Genomic DNA, 20,076 nt, shown 5'->3' with positions numbered 1-20,076 from the left:
TTCAACTATTTAAAAAGGCACTAGCCCTTTCAATTTCCAATCAAACGAGCCCTTTTGAAGTTTCTACGACAACACTTTCAATAAAAAACCATATATGCCCCCAGGGCATAACTTACAACCCTTACCCTGAGGGATGGGGCAGGGAGGGTTGTGATCCTTAAAGACCTAATTTCCACAACTTTCAACTACGTTGAAGAAAATTGCTATCTCAAAATTTTGATAAGATTTGTTTGGGGAAATGGTGGGCGTGAGAGGGGGGCTAGTTACCCTCCAAACACTTCCGACTATTAAAAAGGGCACTATTCTTTCCAATTTCCAATCGAACGTGTCCTTTTTGAAGTTTCTACGACAACACGTTCTATAAAAACCTTATATGCCCCAGTGCATAACTTACAACCCTTGACAGTAGGGCCTTGAGGGGGTTGTCATCCTCAAAGACATAATTTCCGGACCTTTCAAATACGTTGTACAAAATGGCTATATCCAAATTTTGATTGGATGTGCTTTGCGAAATGGTGGGCGTGAGAGGGGGGTTACTTGCCATCCAATCACTTTTGACTATTAAAAGGGCAGTAGCCGTTTCAATTTTCAATGAAATGATTCCTTTTTGAAGTTTCTAAGACAGCGCTTTCTATAAAAAAAAAAACTTATATGCCCCAAGGGAATAACTTAACCCCTTGCCTTGCGGGCTGTGGGGGTGGTGTCACCCTCAAAAACATAATTTCCAGAGATTTTAACTACGTTGAAAAAAATGGCTATCACAAAATTTTGATTGGATGTGTTTGGGGCAATGGTGGGTGTGAGAGGGGTGTTAGTTCTACTCCAATCACTTTCGACTATTAAAAAGGGCACAAGGCCTTCTAATATCCGATAAAATGTGCCCTTTTTGAAGTTTCTACAACATCACCATCTATAAATCCTTATATGCCCCCAGGGCATAACTTAAAACCCTTGCCCCGAGGGCTCTGAGGGGGTTATCATCCTCAGACTTAAATTCTAAGACTTTTAACTACGTTGAACAAAATGGCTATCTAAAAATTTGGATTGGATGGGTTTGGGGAAAAGGTGGGCGTGCGAGGGGGTTAGTTGCCCTTAAATCACTTTCGACTATTAAAAAGGGCACTAGCCCTTTGAATTTCCAATGGAATGGGCCCTTTTTCAAGTTTCTACGACAAAGTTTTCAATAAAAACCTAATATGCCTCCAGGGCGTAACTAACAACCCTTACCCTGAGGGCTGTGGGGGGAGTGTCACCCTCTTAGATATGATTTCCAGACCTTTTAACTACTTTGAACAAAATGGTTATCTCAAAATTTTGATTGGATGTGGTTGGATGAACGGTGAACGTGGAAGGGGTGTTAGATGCCTTCCAACCACTTCTGACTATTAAAAAGGGCACTAGCAATTTCAATTAGCAATCGAATGAGCCTTATCTGAAGTTTCTATGACAACACTTTCTATAAAAACCATATATACCCCAAGGGAATAGATTACAACCCTTGCCCTGCGGGCTTTGGTGGGTTGTTATCCTCAAAGACCTAATTTCCAGAATTTTCAACTGCTTTGAACAAAATGGCTATTTCAAAATTTTGATTGGATGTGTTTGGGGAAAAGGTGAGCGTGGGAGGGGGGCTAGTTGCCCTCCAATCACTTTCGACTATTAAAAAGAGCACTAGTCCTTTGAATTTCCAATTGCACGAGCTTTTTTGAAGTTTCTACGACAACACTTTCTATAAAAACCTTATATGCACCCAGGGCATAATTTACAACCCGTGCCCTGAGGGCTGTGGGGGAGCGTCCACCTCAAAAACATAAATTCTATCTGGAAATCAACTACGCTGAACAAAATGGCTATCTCAAAATTTTGATTGGATGTGTTTTGGGAAATAGTGGGTGTGGATGGGGTGTAAGTTGCCTTTCAATCACTTTCGAATATTAAAAACAGTCCGAACCACTCTTATTTCCAATCGAATGAGCCCTTTTCGAAGTTTCTACGACAAAACCTTCGATACGAAGTATCCTGGTCTAAGACTAAAAAACCAAAAAATCAATAATACATTGTGCCAACATCGTTCGTTACTTAGGCAGCGCTATTGCGCTGCCTATGAATACTTACAGATAGTATTTGTCAATGGGAAACAAACGGAACAAATTTTTTAAAGAAAAGTAAAGAACCTCTTAAACCAAAAATGAGCAAAAATAAAGTCAAATAATCTTCAAAGTAAAAACTATCGAGTCCAATAGAAAAAAAGACAAAATTGTATAAAGTATTTTTTATTCTACGGAAAAGACTGTGTCAATAAAAAATGAACAGAAATTAATTTTAAAAACTTATTCTACAAAAAAATGTTGTCGAAGAATAGTAAACAGCTTCGTTAAGCCACAAATGAGTAGAAATAAATTCAAATACTTTTACAAGCGTAAAACTACCACAAATCCCCATCAATATATGAATTAAACCCGAAACGAACAGAAATCACAATACATAACCGATTCAAACTCAGAACAAGCAAAAATTAACATGATCAGGGCTGACAACCCCCACACCACCTCAAGGCCAGAACATAATTTGCACTCTACTGAAAACAAAATACATTTTGAATGTTTTCATTTTGACTTTAACAAACAAAGAAGTATCAAGAAGTCTATAAAGAAATAAATAAGTCTATAAGGAATATATATCAAAATATGTATATCAAACTGACAATACACGGTTACTTTTTTTTTTTTTTTTTTTTTTTTTTTTTTTTTTTTTTTTTTTTTTTTGGTAAGGTGCAAATTTTTCTCTGGTCTTGAGAAGATATGGGTGTTGTCAGCGATACTGCTTTTAATTTTTGCTCGTTTAGAGTGTGACTAGGCTATCTATTAAAACAAACTCGTAGAACTTGACAACGCTTTCGTCCGTAACAACTTAGAGAATAAGAATTTGTTGGTTCACAAAGCCAATTATCCTTTCAAAGGATAGCTAAACCTTCTTAAATTTTTTGGTGTCATAATTTTTAGCTTAATTTTGAAGATTGGTCGCCTACATTTTTCTTCTTCTTCAATTTTTTTTTTAATTTGGCGCCCACTACTGCCAAAAATTGCAGAAGCTCATATGGAAGTCTTTTAAACAAAAATAGATTTGCGGTTTTTTTCTAAGTTTTTAAGATAGTTTTGGTATGTAAATTCCTCTTTTTCCCGTTCCATTGCACTTTTCAACAAAATTAAGAACAAATTCAAATCAAATTCTCAAATATTGAAACCTTATTTTCCATGGGGGGGGTATTTTCTCCAGGGGTTATTTTCTAGGGGTTAATTTCTGGGGGAGGGGTATTTTTCCTGGGGGAGATATTTTCCGGGAGATAAACGCCTAGAATCGTTCCTTGGTTAGCTATTTTTTTGGTGGCTCTGCTATAGCAGAAGGGGTTGTTTTCCTTTATTCAAATGAGCAAAACCTAGATTAGTTTATAAGGCTCCGATCTATTTTGGCCATCTATCTCTGGCCAGGCTAACCCCTTTCTTGGGACTTCTTATTAAATGGATAACATTAGAAAATAATTTTGTCCCCTATCTTGTTGCCTTGGCCCTTGTTTTGTCTTCTTGATTCTCAGTTTATTCCTATTTTAAGATTGCTACAAACTTTCTAGCATTCCTCTCAGGAATAAAATTGAAGGGCCTGGATTCCCTAGGAATACTACCAATGATATTTAACATTTTTCTTCTTGTAATTTATTATAAAGCTTCACGTTAACCAAATACCAGCCTTCAAAGCTGAAAATAAAAGATTCTTAAGCTTTGCTACCTGATTGTTTATAATAGACGAGGGTAAATCTTTTAAACATTATTAAATATGAAAAAAATTTCAACTGAAAGCAATGAGTTAAAATAAGTAAGGTTTCGAGTGATGTTGAAAAAGCTTCTTGTTCTAATTAAACAGCGCTTGTGTTTCAGGAGTTGCTCTAAAGATTTGGGACAACAAGTCAAACTTTAAACTAATGGACAAGGGACTGAAGAGGGGACAATCCCCCAGCATGTACGGAATGATTTCTGTTCGTTCTATGTTTTATAGTTGCTCCTTACTTTCAGCTAAAAAAAAAATTGTTTTTAATTTTCCCTTCCATGAAACCCCACCTCAAAAAAAAAATTCTTAGTTGAAGTATTTTTCCATGCAAAATACCCACCTCGCCAAAATATTGCCTCCGAAAATTTCATTTCTCGCTGAAAATTCCCACGTAAACTTTCTTGCGGAAGCATCCGTCTGAAAAATTCCCCTTCTCATACTTTCCTTTGAAAGAGACAATTATTTCAAATTGTTTTTTACAAGGCAAAATAGAAATCTCCTCCTGTGGAAATTTTCCCAGAGAATCCCCCCCTTCCGCGGTAAGTTGATCATGTTAAAAGTTCTTCCGTGGATAATTTACGACTGGAAAACTACCCCATGAAAAATTTCTCTCGTGGAAATCCCCCCACCATGCAAAAATACCCTAGAAATGCCAACCCAGCTGAAAATTTCTCCTCGAAAAATTTCCAGGAACAACTCCACATGCAAAACTGAAACGGCAAAGAGAGAGTATGACAAATAAAAATAGTTTCGCATAGAAATTCTGTCAAATTCCCCTTGCGCAGGATTTCCCAAGGAAAGTCAACCCTCGAAAACTTCCCTCGCAACAGAAAATTCTCCCCACGGATAACTACCCCTCCCACACATAAAAATGTTATTATAATTCCCAATACAATTTTTTATGTATACAATGGGCAAATTCCCAAACTTACCGCTCTTTTCCCAGAGGCTGTGGAGGGTCATGGTATCTTTCCCCAAAGCATAGTTGCTAGACCTTTCATTCATTCTGACAGAAATGGCTATTTCAAAAGTCTTGTCAGAAGACGTCAGGGTAAAGAGGCGTAACAGCGAGCGTAGTTATCATCCAATCTTTTTATTCACTTACAAAGGGCAGAAGAGCTTTTAATTTCCGTAAAAATCATCCTACTTCAAATCTTCTAGGAGCATTGGGTCGACAAGACCACCCCTGGGAAAATTAAATAGTAAAACTAACAAGCTCATTAGATTTGAAATTGAAAGGTCTAATGCCTTTTCAAATAGTCAAAAGTGACTGGAGGGCAACAACACCACCACCACCACCCCTCCCACACCCATTATTTCCCCAAAAACTTATATTAAGAATACTACAAATACTTCAGCTCTTTTTATATCTTTGAATTTACAGATAAATAGATTCAGCGTACTTAGCCAGAGTGGAGTTAGATGTTAATAAAAGTACAATATTGTTACCTGGTTGAAACCCTTTTGGAAATAATATAGAAATGAGAAAAACTTTGGGTCCAGAATGCTTATATCTGAAAGTAATTGTTGCTTTGATTATTATTTTTTTATCATAAAAGTCATATCAAACATTACCCTGTTATCACTTCCCCGCCACGTTGAGGCGATACTGAAAGTACTTTTGATTTGGGTTGTTTTGCAAAGTATATACGTGTTATTTAACAAAATACGCATTATCTATCATAACTTCCAAATCAAAAGTACAAGGGAAGGCCCACAACCACAGCTACCAAGGAATCGACCATGAAAATAAAGCCTACAAACAATAAAGACAAACTGAAAACTAAAAAGCCTATTAAATAGAATTTTCAAATAGAAAATCACCTGCAAACTACAAATTCAAAAGCTCTTAATAACCATGCAAATAAAAAAAAATAGAGGGAAAGAGAGAAGAGGAAGTGGGGAGGGGGACAGAGAGAAAAAGAGTACAAATTTTATTTTCATTTTTTTATAGCTTTGAATTTACAGACAACTAGATTCAGCGTGCTTAGCCAGAGTGGAGTTAGATATCAATAAAAGTACAATATTGTTAACTGGTGGAAACCCATTTGGAAATAATATAGAAGTAAGAAGAGCTTAAGGTCCATAATGCTTATATCTGAAATTAATCTTTAATTTGATTATTATTTTCTTATCATAAAATTTATATCTAACTGTTGTAAAGTGGTTTTAAGGTTGTAAAGTGATGTTGTGGTTGTTTCCTTTATTCTCCCTTTATAGGGGAGATAAACTATGGCCCTTAGGTAATTAAACTTCGGTAACGTGCCTTAGGCCACGACCTGACTAATGAGGCGTACCAGCTGGGTATATTCGAGGGACTAAATGTAGATTGTAGAGAGGTTGGCTATAATACAATAATTTTTATTCAGTTAACATACACTAGTACAGGGATTGATCTTAGATATATATTTTGCTGGGACTAGGTTTCCCAGGTAGAACCACAGGTATCAGAAATCTACAACAATATATAATAAGATACTTAGACACTTACAATAACCTGACAATATTCCAAGGTACTTCCAATTGATGGACCAGAAATCGGTCTGGCATAAAATTAGCATCATTCTTCCCCTTCCCATCAAATGTATATTTTATACATTTTATCAAACATACCTTGTACAACCTCATCGGGACCCACTGATGCACATATCTAAGAAGTGGTGATTTCTCAATTTCCTGTTAAGCATACTACTTACCAGGATATGTTCCTTGTCTAAATAAAAAGTGGTATTTCTAAACTTTTGTACTTGCGTCTTAATATTTTACTAAATTCTGAATTGACTTAATTAGAAAGCGTCACCACATAACGTCACTCTGTTATCATTTCCAAGCCACACTGAGACGAAGCTGAAAGTACTTTTGATTTCGTTTTTTTTGCAAAGTATATACGTATTGTTTAACAAAATATTTGTTTTGCAAAGTATATGCGTATTATTTAACAAAATACTCATTATCCAGCATAACTTCCAAATTAAAAGTACAAGAGAAGGCCCACCACCACAACTAGCAAGGCATCGACCATGCAAATAAAGCCTACAACCAATAAAGAGAAACTGAAAACTAAAAAGCCTATTAAAAAGAATTTTTTATTAGAAAAGCACATGCAAATTAAAAAATAAAAAGGACTTAATAGCCATACAAATAAGATAAATCGAGAGAAGGAGAGAAAGGAGACAGAGAGGAGGGGGAGAGACAGAAAAAGAGTATGAATTTTATTTCATTTAGTCTACTTTGAATGTTTTTTTTTTGTTTTTTTTTCTCAATAATTTAAACAACACATAGTCTAGCCAAAAAATAAATATTGGGCGTTAGACTAAAATAACAGTTATCAACTAATGTTATAGGCTATGGCTATTTAAAAATGCTAGGGGTCTGGGGTCATAAGTTTGTAATATGTTTAAATCCTAATATTATGGTTCACATTTATTTTCCTGGGAGGGCCAGGAGGGAGTCCAGCTTCAATCTGAGTAACAATAGCCCTCTTGAAGACATGTTCCCGTTTGAGAATCAAACGTTAAAAAATCAACCCGTTAAAAAAGAACTTCCACAAGTTTAAATGGTGGCAGTTAATGGAGCCTTGCATCCGACAGTGCAAGCCTTCCACCGAATTTTTAGTACTGGGAAGGCTTTGGCCACATCAATCGCACTTATTCCAAAGGCAAGGGGAAATGGGGAGGGTGACTTTTTGACCCCTTCCTACACGACCTATATAGATGTCCTCAGAGTAGTTTATCAATCCGACAAAATTAGTACCGAGCTCGTCCTGGAGATCTTCGAAAACTGACTCGACATTGTTAATAGGGACAAATGCCAAAGCTCGTATCATCCGGACATGCAGAGAAAAGTCAGGGTCACCTGTGTATTATTCCTGGAGCCCAAGTGTCAGAACTTTTCTATATACATTATCACACAAGTGGAAAAAACAGCCTTTTATTTCTGCTGCTGGAAAAATCAACTTTAATGAGTTAATTGATGGAGTTTCGAAGTCTACCATTACTGATTCGAAATCGAAAGTTCGAGTTCACTTTTTAAGAGTCAAAAGAGATCAGAGGGCAACTAGCCCCCTACCCATACCTTAATTTTTCAAACCCTTCCGATGAAAATTTTGAGGTGGCCATTTTGTTAAAAATAGTTCAAAGGTCGGATAAAAAAACTCCGGTGTCATACAACCCCCTAGGGCCCGGGGGCAGAGGATCTAAGTTATGCCATGAGGGCATGTTTGGTTCTGATGAAAGAAACGCTCGTATAAACTTCAAAGAAGGCTCATGTGATTGGAAACTGAAAGTTCTAGTTCACTTCTTAAGAGTCAAGTGATTAGAGGGCAACTAGCCCCCCCTCCCCACGCCCTTTTTTACCCAAACCAATCCGCAACAAATTTTGAGATAAGTAGTATAGGTGAATGCAGAAGAAGCGCACATCACCCCCTGGATCCCTGTATGCATTTTAAGGGGGCCTATGGGGCGGTACTTTAAGCAGGACTATAGGGTATGATTCCGAGCGTTGCCATAACCAAATGTGCTATTGGAGTTGCTAGTCCCTCTACGAGATCTATCGTTTTTTCGGAAACAATTTTTCTGGACAAAACAATGTCTTAAGCTTGCCTATGTCTTTAAGCTTGCCTATATGCGATCATTCCAAGCAGGCTCTTATCTCAACGTCAAGGATGATAAGGATTCCTGGAAATGATAATATATCAATGTCAATGATTTCATAGCGGGTCTATTGCTCACATGATCATTGATAGAAGAATTCCTGTTTCGTTTGTCAAGTATTTTGTTTAATATTTGAATTGACTTTGAGCTGACAAGATATCTAATAAACGTAGTTTTGTTATGGATTCTAATATACAATTGGTAGAGATCTTTTCGTACTCTAATGGTATCGAGTAGATTATTGATTGTTGATAATTGATTATGACTACAACCAGCTGGGTATCATTTTTTTTAATGTAATGGTCATGACCACATACTTAGTGGATTAAGATCAAGGAGAAGGTTTAACGGCGATTCCCCCCATTCTGTCTACTAAATAATCGAAGTCAAAGATGGCGTTATTGTTAACTATAGTTATAGATGGTGATGTTTTCTTTTCCAACGAGCCAGTTTTCAGCTTCTAATCAGTTTTCCATTGATTTTACGAAATTATGTCTGAGGTATGAATCGAACGCGAGACCCGTGATCTGATATGGTAAAAGAAAGAACAACTTACTCTACTTAGCCAACAAGTCATTAATGAAATTATCTTCTTAGAAATATATTCTAAGGCGATCAATGCATTATTTTTTGGACGTTGGCCAACTGGTGTTAAGCATTACTACATCGTAACAAGTTATTTACGTAATCGATTTTTCAATTGGATAACGGTAAGTGTGTAGTTTTAAATTGTAAAGAGCGAATCGCTATGATTTTCGCTCTTGGAGCTAAACTACTTTCCACACAGTTACTATAAACACTCATATCGAAATTATTTTTAACATAGTGTGTAGGCACCCCCTTGCAAGCAGGGGGTGAAAGCAGTAGCTTGAAGAATCCTCCCAACTAACTGATTTGAGCCATAATCCAATCCCACAAGTTTCGTTCGTATAGAAAGTTTCCAAATTATGAAAAGGGCACCAGTTTTCACTATCTAGCCTAATTTCAATCTGGTTTTTATTCACTTTTTTGGCTGAAAATCACCACAGGGGCCAAGCATTTAGGGTAGTTCTGTCCTTGATTCAGTTCTTAAAGCGAGGGGTAATACAGAATCCTAAACTAGTCAGCTTATGATTCGAATCACACTTTCAAACGTTCTATAATTTAAATTACTGCCCTATTTCTGACATCAAACTTACTAGTACATTCATGAAAACAAAACAGTTTCTTTATTACAAACATCCCAAAGATGTATTTTTTTTATACATTTGAAATACATAAAAAGCAGAATAAAAAAAGCTTAGTATTATACTAAAGCTTATGCAAAACATAAGAAAAGGCTGTTCTACAGTGTGTGCAAAGACAACACAGTACAGCAACTATTATGATCGTGATTTCGTTTGTAACATGAAATGTATTGCGTATTATTTCGACCACAAACCAAGAAGTGAACTCAGGATAATCATAATGAAATACAACACACGGAATTTTTGTATTAGTATTAAAAAATTAGTATTCAGAATTAAAAAACAAATGTATTGACTATTGCGTATTATTTCGACCAGAAACCAAGAAGTGAACTTAAGATCATCATAATGAAATACAACACACGAAATTTTTGTATTAGTATTAAAAAATTAGTATTTAGTATAAAAAAAACTGCAACAGAGAATTATGGAGACCGGGCCGCCCAGAACGCATAGATGTCACTAAGAAGCGCGTTGAAGGGAGCTCTACCTTCTGCCGTCACTACCGCCAGCCACATTTTGAGAACAAGGTCCTGTTTTGAACCTTGATTATTTTTCTTTTTTGATAACAAGGTTTCGTCTATTTCCATTATATGGCCGATTCCTCCAATTTTCTCACAGTTTTTCCGTTGCAAAGAAAACACACACACTTCACGGAGGTATTTATTCCAATCGGATACTGTATGTGAAGAAATGCCTAGCTCTCGTTTACAATAGGCCACAGACGTTAATTCGTAAACAAAGCAATAAATGAAACGAATTGCGGTAACAAATGGTATTCTAGTGTTAGCAAACCAAGTATTGACACGCAAACCGACTTTTTGCTTACATTGCTGTAAACAACACCTCCAAAATTGTCCAATATTCTTCTCATACAAGTATAAAGTCATTGCGTGTCCATTTTCGCACTGTTTTGTTTCGGGCAACAATCCCTTATCCTGTGAAAATCTAATTGCCTCTTCTTCAGTCCTTGGCAAATTCCAAATCTGGCAATCCCCTGGAAAATTAAAAAAAAGTAGCCCAATATGTGCTTTTTTAAATATGCTGACTCCCTTCCTCCAAGGATCAGATCCATGTACACTTAACAGTAACCGGGATATCCGAGTGTTGTGTGCATCAATTCGATTTTTTACAACCTGAAAAAAATGAGTTACCGTCCTTTTTACCCATTACAGATCTTAAAAGTGTAAGATCACGGCTTTGCCCTATACAGTTTTGGTGCTACGGGAATAAAACCTTCAGAGTTAGATATAAAAACCAAACGGAAGCTGAGGAATATGCTCAGAGTTCCTATCTCGACCCCTTCATTACCAAAAAGATTAAAATGAATATACGCATAGGTTATTTTCTATCTACAATTAATGCTTCAACTTTTCGTGCTTCCTAGTCTAGTCAGTGCTGGCAAGGCAATCCCAGAGCTTTAAGTCATGTTTCGATTTTTTTTTCCAATCTGTATAAACTATTTACGCATTGAATTATAAGCTTTACTAGGAGGGTGGGATCGGAGGTCAGAGCTTGGAATAAACCTTTTTAAACTTCAATTTGGGCTGTATATCTAGTTAAACAAGTTCCATTTACCCAGCACACCAAACCTTTTTAAGCTTATGGGAAGTCGGTGGTGCTCTGGACTAGGGCTAAAATGAAGGAATAAACTCAAAAGCTTTTTCACAGACCCTGTTTTATATTCTAGGTCAGTTCCTGATAGTTTATTTTGTCTAATCTAGCTATTGAAAATCAATTTTTTTCCGATAAGGCGTTGAACTAAAAAAAAAACTTCCACGGGTTAGTATCAGTATTGTACGCCCTCTTCTTTTGACAAGGCCCAAAGGGGTGTATTATTGGAGCTACTAGTCCCTCAAGACGTTATTACGCACACCTGGGTCTTACACAATACTATAGCCCACCTGTAATGGTAGAGTACACCTGAATGTCACGTAATAGGGCTTGTTTACTTATGCAAATGATTTCTTTTGATGTTACTTAATAGGGCTCGTTAGAATCCGCTAGTCAAGCGGGGGAGTCTCGGTTAAAAAAATTGATCATGGTCCAATATTTACATCTGAAGATGACTCAATCTGACATAGCTTGTTTTGGTTCCGGTGGACCTTTATAATCCGGAAAAAACAACGGTTTCGAAGATCAACGACACGTGAGTTGTTAGATCTTACGATTCACTCACCTAAGTATACGAAAAGAGCTCAGTGTGTCAACGTCGAGGATAATATTCTTGGCATGTTCTTTAGTAATGGATGCTTTTACTCTATTGAATGTTGAAGGCGCTAACAACGGCGAAATGAAACCTAGAGTGCCTAAAGTAATACCAGAAATTACAAGGGGTTGTCGGCTAACCCCAGAATGGAACGAGATGTTTGCACGATATGTAATATCATTGAACAAATTCAAGTCAGAAGTACAGTTATGCTTTGCAGCAAAAGTGAATATAATGCATATACAAAGACTATAAAACGGATTAAATGTAATAGTGAAATGTATTGAAGATAATGATCTGAATCACTCTATAAAAAAGTTAAGTTAGTTGGCTATTTTACTATCGAGAAAGAATCTTCATTCATTGTTAGTCTATAATCGGTAGTGTCAGGCTTAAAAATGATTGGGTTTGAGAAGCAAAAAAGTATACGGAATCTAGTGACTTGTGACGAATGTTTGATCCTAGATGATGATTTTCTAAAGTTACCTCTTCAAAAACAATAAGTAGAATAACGGGGAACTTTTTATACCAGACAGTGGAACGCAACTCTATATGAATATTTCGACTTTATATCCAAGGGCCTCAGCAAAACAAAAAAAAACAATATAAAAACGTACATTAAAATTCGATCATTAAAACTGAAAAAAGTTTTTTAAAATTTTCAAAACAGCCCTAATATCATTACTTCAAGGAAGTCCAACTAGGACTGGTACACCAAGCAAAGTGGAAAAAGAACAATTCATTCAAATGGAATAAAAAATACTTACAGACAAGCTCTTAAAGCTAATCTCGCCTTCTTGGCAGTCAGCATAGAAGGTCTATCCGTGATCATTACTAATTGCCTAAATCATTGCTAATAAGGCAGGTTTCTTCAAAAAGCATTTTATGGCTAGGATTATCAAAGATATGACTGATTAAAGCAGAATCAAAAGAAATATTTGTACTATTAGAATTTAAGGCTTTAGTAATGTCATCTTTGTGTTGGTGTAGGCGTTTTTCTAAATTTTGGTGGGTTCTACCAACATAAAAATGGACACAGTCACATGGTATTTGATAAAACCCTCTTTGGCAAGTAACTCGGGTTATATCTTTACTAGAATTTAAGAGATTCATGATTTTAAAATTATTTGTAAATACTACATAAAAATCATTTTGTCTGCAAAGTTTTTTAAACTTGTAGTGACTTTTGGAATATATGGAAGGTAAATTATATTCGAGGACTTGGCGGGAACTTCAGATTGCAAAAGACTCTTAATTTTATGGGAGTGTCTTGCTAACCTTCGGCTAATTGCATTGTGAATAAAGACAATAGGATAACCGTTTCCAAAAAGTATGTCTCTAATAAAATTTAGTCCATCTGTGATGTGAGATTCAGAGCAAATGTTTAGGGCACGATCGACAAGAGATGTAACAACACCTCTTTGAACTTGTGGGGGATGATTGGATTTAAAATGTAGGTATCTGTTATTTTGTATGGGTCTACTGTAAATTGTAAAATCCAGTTTATCAATTCTACGAATAATTAATACATCCAGAAATGGTAATTTATTTGCATTTTCGATTTCTAAGGTAAATTCTCAATTTCGGTCATATGTATTAAGGTGATATAGAAAGCCCCTAAGTTCATTTTCCCCATAATTCCAGAGCGATATTACATCATCCATATAACACCCCCATTAGACACGATTTAAATAATATGAATTTACAGCCCAATTTTCAAAATGTTCTACATAAATTTTCGCTAATAACCCGGACAGCGGTGCCCCCATAGGGAGACCATTTTTTTGTTGATAAAAAGAATTACGTAACTAAAAATACATTGAATACTTATTACAAATTTTGACTAGGGACATTAAAACCTCGCAATCTATTCCCGTTTTTGAATCTTCATTAAATTAAATTTTTCTTCTATTTTATTTTTTAATAACTGCTCAGATATTGCTACATCAATATTTGTATACATAGAAACTATGTCAAAACTACTTATTATTGTATTTTCTAAAATGCTTGTATTTTTAAGTTTTTCCACTACCGAATTACATATGTACGTTTTTTGGGATAGAGCAAAGGTTTGAAGTCTTTACATAACCACTTTCCAATATTGGAAGTAGGGGCTTTCGTTCATGCTACAATTGGCCTTAAAGGAATACCTTACTTATGTAATTTCATTAAACCGTAAAACCTTGGGCAAAACCGTAAAACTTGGGGGAGAAATTTATTATACAATTGTGGGGTGATTTTGACATTTTATTTTAGATTCTTTAATTCAGTAATAATTTTATTCGCAAACTTATCAGTATGGTCGTGAGTCATGGAAGTATGTGTATTTGTGTCTTTTAAGTGTAAATAAATTTTTTGGTCGTAATCCAAAGTATCCATGACTACAAAAGAATTCCCCTTGTCTGCTTATGTTATTATAATTGAAGGGTCTTTGCGAAGATTAGACTACATTTTCATGTCCTACGAGATTTTTGGCGTCAAATTAGTGTGAGACGTAACTTTTTTTTGTGTGCCGTAATGTGTATCTATAAAACAAGACCTAAGTTTATCTGGATTAGAAATAGATGTGTAGTGTTTGTGCAAAGAAGATTCAAAGGAGGAAACTATACCTGCCACAGAAACTTGTTTCGGTGGAAAGGAGAATATTGAACCTTTTTCAAGAGTTTGGATTTCCTTAGGTTCAAGAGCTCTGGAGGAAAGATTAGCGATAGCGGGTCCAGGAGTAAGCCTCGGAGTATAAGTACGATAATTCATAGAAGATTCGTACCTCAGACATTCGAATTTCTCATAAAGACGTTCTCTAGACAAACAAAATCCATGACTAAATAAATTCCTTTCCAATCTTAAAACCTGAGAATAATCAACCGTGGACAGATTTTCACATAAAAAATTTTCAACAGATTTTCTTTCTGAGGAAATAATATGTCGTTTTTGTTTTTTGCCCTTAATAATTTGGACTAGAGTTTTTAAATGTAACTTGTGCGCGGATTGCGCTTATTTCCGGGTATTCAAATGCAATTTATATCTTAAAGAATTAGGAATAAGATTTTCAATTCCGCAAGATTCTAAACAATTTTGTTGATTGATAAAATTAGCGTGTTTTTCCTAAACTACTAAAACAAAAGATATCATACGTTAACTGCTCCCCATAAGTTAGACGAAAATAGCGAAGAAGACCAGACTGCTTTTCCATCATAAACAATATGTAGAACAACAGGGAAATTTTTATACAAGACAGTGGAACGCAACTTTAAATGAATATTTCGACCTTATATCCAAGGGCCGTCCTCAGCAAAACAAACGAAAAAAACAATATAATAGAAATTTACATTAAAATTCGATCATTAAAACTGAATTTTTTTTTTTTGAAAGCAGCCCTAATTACATTACTTCAAGGAACTTCAGCCAGGACTGGTACACCAAGCGAAGAAGAAAAAGAATAATTAATTTAAATGGAATAAAAAATACTCACAGACAAGCTCTTAAAGCTAATCTCGCTTTCTGGGCAGCCAGCCTAGAAGGTCTATCCGTAAAAGGTTGAGTGGAATTATTTACTGGTTTTTTAATATTAGTTAGAACATTTCTAATTAAATTGGTATATAGGGCATTAAGCGAATATTCCTCCATATCTCTATATAAGAAATATTAGTGTTTATTTTGATTTTAATTTCAATTGTCTCTCGAGCAACCTGTTTTATGCCTAAATCATTACTAATAAGGCACGTTTCTTCAAAAAACATTTTATGGCTAGGGTTATCATAAAATATGACTGCTTAAAGCAGAATCAAAAGAAATATTTGTACTATTAGAATTTAAAGCTTTAGTTATGTCGTCTTTGTGTTGTTGTAGGCGTTTTTCTAAATTTTGATGGGTTCTACCAACATAAAAATGGCCACAGTAACATGATATTTGATAAACCCCTCTTTGGCGAGTAATTGGGGTTATATCTTTACCAGAGTTTAGGAGACTCATGATTTTAAAATTATTTGTAAATACTACATAAAAATTATCTTGTGTGCAAACTTTTTTTTAACTTGTAATGACTTTTGGAATATATGGAAGGCAAATTATACTTGAGGGCTTGGCGGGAACTTCACATTGCAAAAGGCCCTTGCTTTTACAAGAATGTCTTGCCACTCTTCAGCTAATTGTATTGTTAATAAAGACCATAGGATAACCTTTTCCAAAAAGTATGTCTCTAATAAAATTTAGTTCATCTGTAATATGAGATTCAGAGCAAATGTTTAGGGCACGATCGACAAGAGATGTAACAACAACCCTTTTAACTTGTGGGGGTGATTGGATTTAAAATGTAGATATCTGTTATTTTGGGTGGATTTTGTGTAAATTGTAAAATCCAGTTTATCAATGCTACGAATAATTAATACATCCGGAAACGATTATTTATTTGCATTTTCGATTTCTAAGGTAAGTTGTAAATTTCGGTCATATGTATTAAGGTGATCTAGAAAGCCCCTATGTTCATTTTCCCCATAATTCCAGAGCGATATTACATCATCCATATAACGCCCCCAATAGACATGTTTAAAAAAATGAATTTAAGGCCCAATTTTCAAGATGTTCTACATAAATATTCGCTAATAACCCGGATAGTGGTGCCCCCATACGGAGATCATTTTTTTGTTGAAACTCACTATACAAAGCACTTGTTAGAAGCGACCCCTTTTGATAATTAACTAACACTCGATCCTTGCAGATGTTTGATAAAAAGTAAACCTCTACCTGACGGTTGGGTATCACGAAAGGATATGGTAATATCTGACGGCTGTTAATCGTAACCCTGCTAGAAAAGACTTCAATTAGCAGAAAAACATATTGAAAATGAAGATGAGAAAAATCATATATTTTGAAGCAATAAACGAGATTAATTTATCAGCGAGAGAATTGTGTAATGACAGGGGGGTTAGGGTTTTAGCAGTATATCCAATAATGTGAATTATAGTAGGTCAAATTTTACTAAATGTCCTCTTTTTTTTCGTGGGAGGAGGGATATCCTTAATATATATAGAGAACTCACCTGAATATAGACAGAAATCCAGTTATTTTTAAATTTTCTATAAGCATCAATTTTTTTAAATCGAGTTGTATGTTCAAAATCTAATATAAGATTGATGAAAATGCTCGTTCAATACCCATTTTTATATCCCCCGAGAACAATAGAGAATTAGCCGCTCCTGCTAGAAGAATAAAAAGCCTTTGTTCCTAGAAAATGAATAAAGGAGCACGTGACGCTTCTGTTCCTGGAAATAGCAGACAAATCCTTTGTTTGTACTGCAGGAAGAATAAAAGCCATTGTTCCTAGAAAATCAATAGAGGATCACGCGGCGCTACTAATCCTGGAAATAGCAGGAAAAATTCTTTGTTTGTAAAGAACAAAAGGCTATGTGTCTTAAGCATAAAATATTTGGTTATGATCAGTTTGGATAATGTCCCTACTTGAGGGGTTCTGGAGGTTCTTCCTGGCCCTGGCGGGGTTTTTAAACGTAACAAGCAACTGCATCTTAAAGAAAAAAGACCCCTATTACGTAATAACAAGTAACGTAAGATAGAGTCAGCTTCACATGTAAATGTTGGACCATGCTCAATTTCTTTTTACAATCGAGACCTCCACTTGACTATCGGGCACTAAAAATTCCAATTACGTAACATAAAAAGCAATGCTGAAGTGAACAACTCTCTTACGTAAAAACCAAAGTAATCATTTGCATAAGTAAAGAAACACCTATTACGTAGCAACAAGTCAAGTAAGATTGCGTCATCTTCAAATGTAAATATTGGGCCATGATCAAGTTTTCTTAACAAAAGGGTAGTGGACTCCAACGAGCCCTATTACGTAACATCCAAAGAAATCTTTGCATAAGTAAATAAACCCTATTACGTAACATACAGGTGTACTCTACGATTAGAGTTGCGCTTTAGTATTGAGTAAGACCCAGGTGCGCGTATTAACATCTTGAGGGACTAGTAGCTCCAATTGTACACCCCGTATTGGCCTTGTAAAAAGCAGAGGGCCTACACTACTAGTATCGTCAATATTCGCCATTAAAACAGATTTTAAAAATGCTGTACAACTCAATATTTACGCAAGAGGTGGGGGGGGGGTCTTATGGCCTGCGTCCCCATTGAAGAACTCCTTAAGAAACTTATACTATATTTGAGAGTGAAATGATTGTTCTCATTTAATTTAGTAAAAAAGATTAGCAAATTAAATTTTTATAATTAGACATATTTTTGAAAGTGAAACGTTTTACGTTTTTAAAGTGAAACAATTTTAATTTTATGTTTTGTTGTTCTCATTTAATCTAGTGAAAAATATTGGCTTATCAAGAATCTATATTTGAACATATTTTTAAATTCCCAGCCATGTGTAACCCAGAGTGCTTCCCAAATTGAGCAAGTTATCTGCTTTCTCTGTATATCGCATCTGTAGCGCACAAGCCTCTTATAAAATAGAAAAACAAAGTGTTCAAGGGACGATAAAATAGTTTGCAATAGTAATGAATCTTTGTTATTATTTAGACACAAAAACAGTTCCAGTAGTGGAATTTTTCAATGGCAATCTACTATACATGATGGATATACGGAAACCATCATGGTTTGTTTTAACTTCTACAGACATATTAGAATCAATAGTACATAAATTATATTCGAAAACTGTAGCCAGTACCCTTGTACCAGTACTCTTTTCTTACTTATTGGTTTAAAATCATGAAGAAGGTCTAACAGCGATTCCATAAGGCAACCTTGAGGATCAATAAATTCCTGCACAATCGATTTCTCTGGCCTTGAATGTTAGTTGCACAATGATTTAACCCTAAGGCACTTGGAAGAGCAATGAACTCTTGCCCAATCGATATCTCTGGCTTTGAATGTTAGTTGCGCAATGATTTAACCCTAAGGCGCTCTTGAGGGTCAATGAACTCTTGCACAATCGATTTCTCTGGCTTTGAATGTTATTTGCGCAATGATTTAACCTAAGGCCCCAGGAGGAGCAATGAACTCTTACATAACTGATCTCTCTGGCCTTCAGTATTAGTTGCGCAACGATTTACCCCTAAGGCACTTGGAGGTGCAATGAGCTCAAAGTAAGGGTTATGGTTAAGTTGAGCAAAAAATTCCACAATTCATTTGCATGCAATAAATACTGAGTTATATGACTCCTCCCGCAATGAAGTCTATTTATCTTCCCGCAATTATCTTTATCTATTACCTTCCCGCTTTTATCTTCCCGCAATGAATTAAGACGGTTTTACAACTCCTTCGGCAGGCCATAGGAGAAAACCGGTTGTGTAACTATATGAGTCAATGAACTATTACTTGCGCGATTGCGCAACAACTTTCTCTGGCCTTGAGTGTTAATTACGTAATGAATACTCAGACGAGCATAGGAAAAACCCAGTTGCGTAACTATTGGAGTCAATGAACTGTTACTTATGCTACTGCGTAACAACTTCTTGTTGATTAATTAGTTAGGCAAGTGTAATTGCTTCCGATTGGGTGTAGTCGTTTTTAATGCTAAATTAATTCCGTAAGCCCAGACAAGGCGATGCTAATGGTGCACTAGAAAACCAGTGAAATCTGAACAAACCCAGTAATGGCGATTTCCTAAAGCAAGCTTGAGGATGAAGAATGAAGGAATAACTGACTATTCAACTGAACCAACTATTCGATGTTGATAAATTGTTCTTAAAAATACATTGACAAAAACCCTCACATATCACCTTATGAATTAACAACTAAATGAAATGAGCAGTATCCTATTATTACGTATTATGTAAGCTCTAAATGGGTACCTGGAGAAATCTGGGGAAGGTAAACAAGAAGGTGTGCGAAAGAATTGGATGGCTGGCCCCCATCCCCCAATTGCACTTCCTGGCTGAAGGGCCTTGAGACGGAGATCAGCACCGCCGATTAAGACGTTAAGGGTTTACTGCCGCATCCTTTACCTTTACCTTATTAATACGTCTGACCACGCCCATAAACACTGCTCTTTTCTTCCTTAGTGCTTTAAGGTCACAAAAAAAGGTTTAACGGCGATTCCCAAAATACTGCCACATACCTAACTATAGTCATTGATTTGGATATTTCGGATTTATGAATTAATCGTCTGGTGTAGGAACTGAACGTCAAACCCAAGATTTCCTAT

At 35.7% G+C, this 20,076-nt stretch overlaps 1 protein-coding gene across 1 annotated transcript in view; it reads right to left on the bottom strand.

Annotated features, from left to right (window-relative positions):
* Positions 1–8,226: 8,226 nt before the first annotated feature.
* Positions 8,227–20,076, bottom strand: part of LOC148955723 (uncharacterized) — a gene marked incomplete at its 5' end in the record, with an annotated part of 49,869 nt that continues 38,019 nt past the window's right edge. The window contains one exon of the mRNA XM_089107895.1: positions 8,227–10,697. Within this exon, the coding sequence (XP_088964021.1) occupies positions 10,126–10,697 (572 nt within the window). The remainder of the gene's footprint in view (positions 10,698–20,076) is intronic.

The sequence above is a fragment of the Artemia sp. Qi Xiang Cuo genome, chromosome 2, assembly GCF_049724085.1.
Source record: "Artemia sp. Qi Xiang Cuo chromosome 2, ASM4972408v1, whole genome shotgun sequence".
In the NCBI taxonomy this organism is placed as follows: Eukaryota; Metazoa; Arthropoda; class Branchiopoda; order Anostraca; family Artemiidae; genus Artemia; species Artemia sp. Qi Xiang Cuo.
This window is presented reverse-complemented; position numbering and strand designations above follow the sequence as displayed.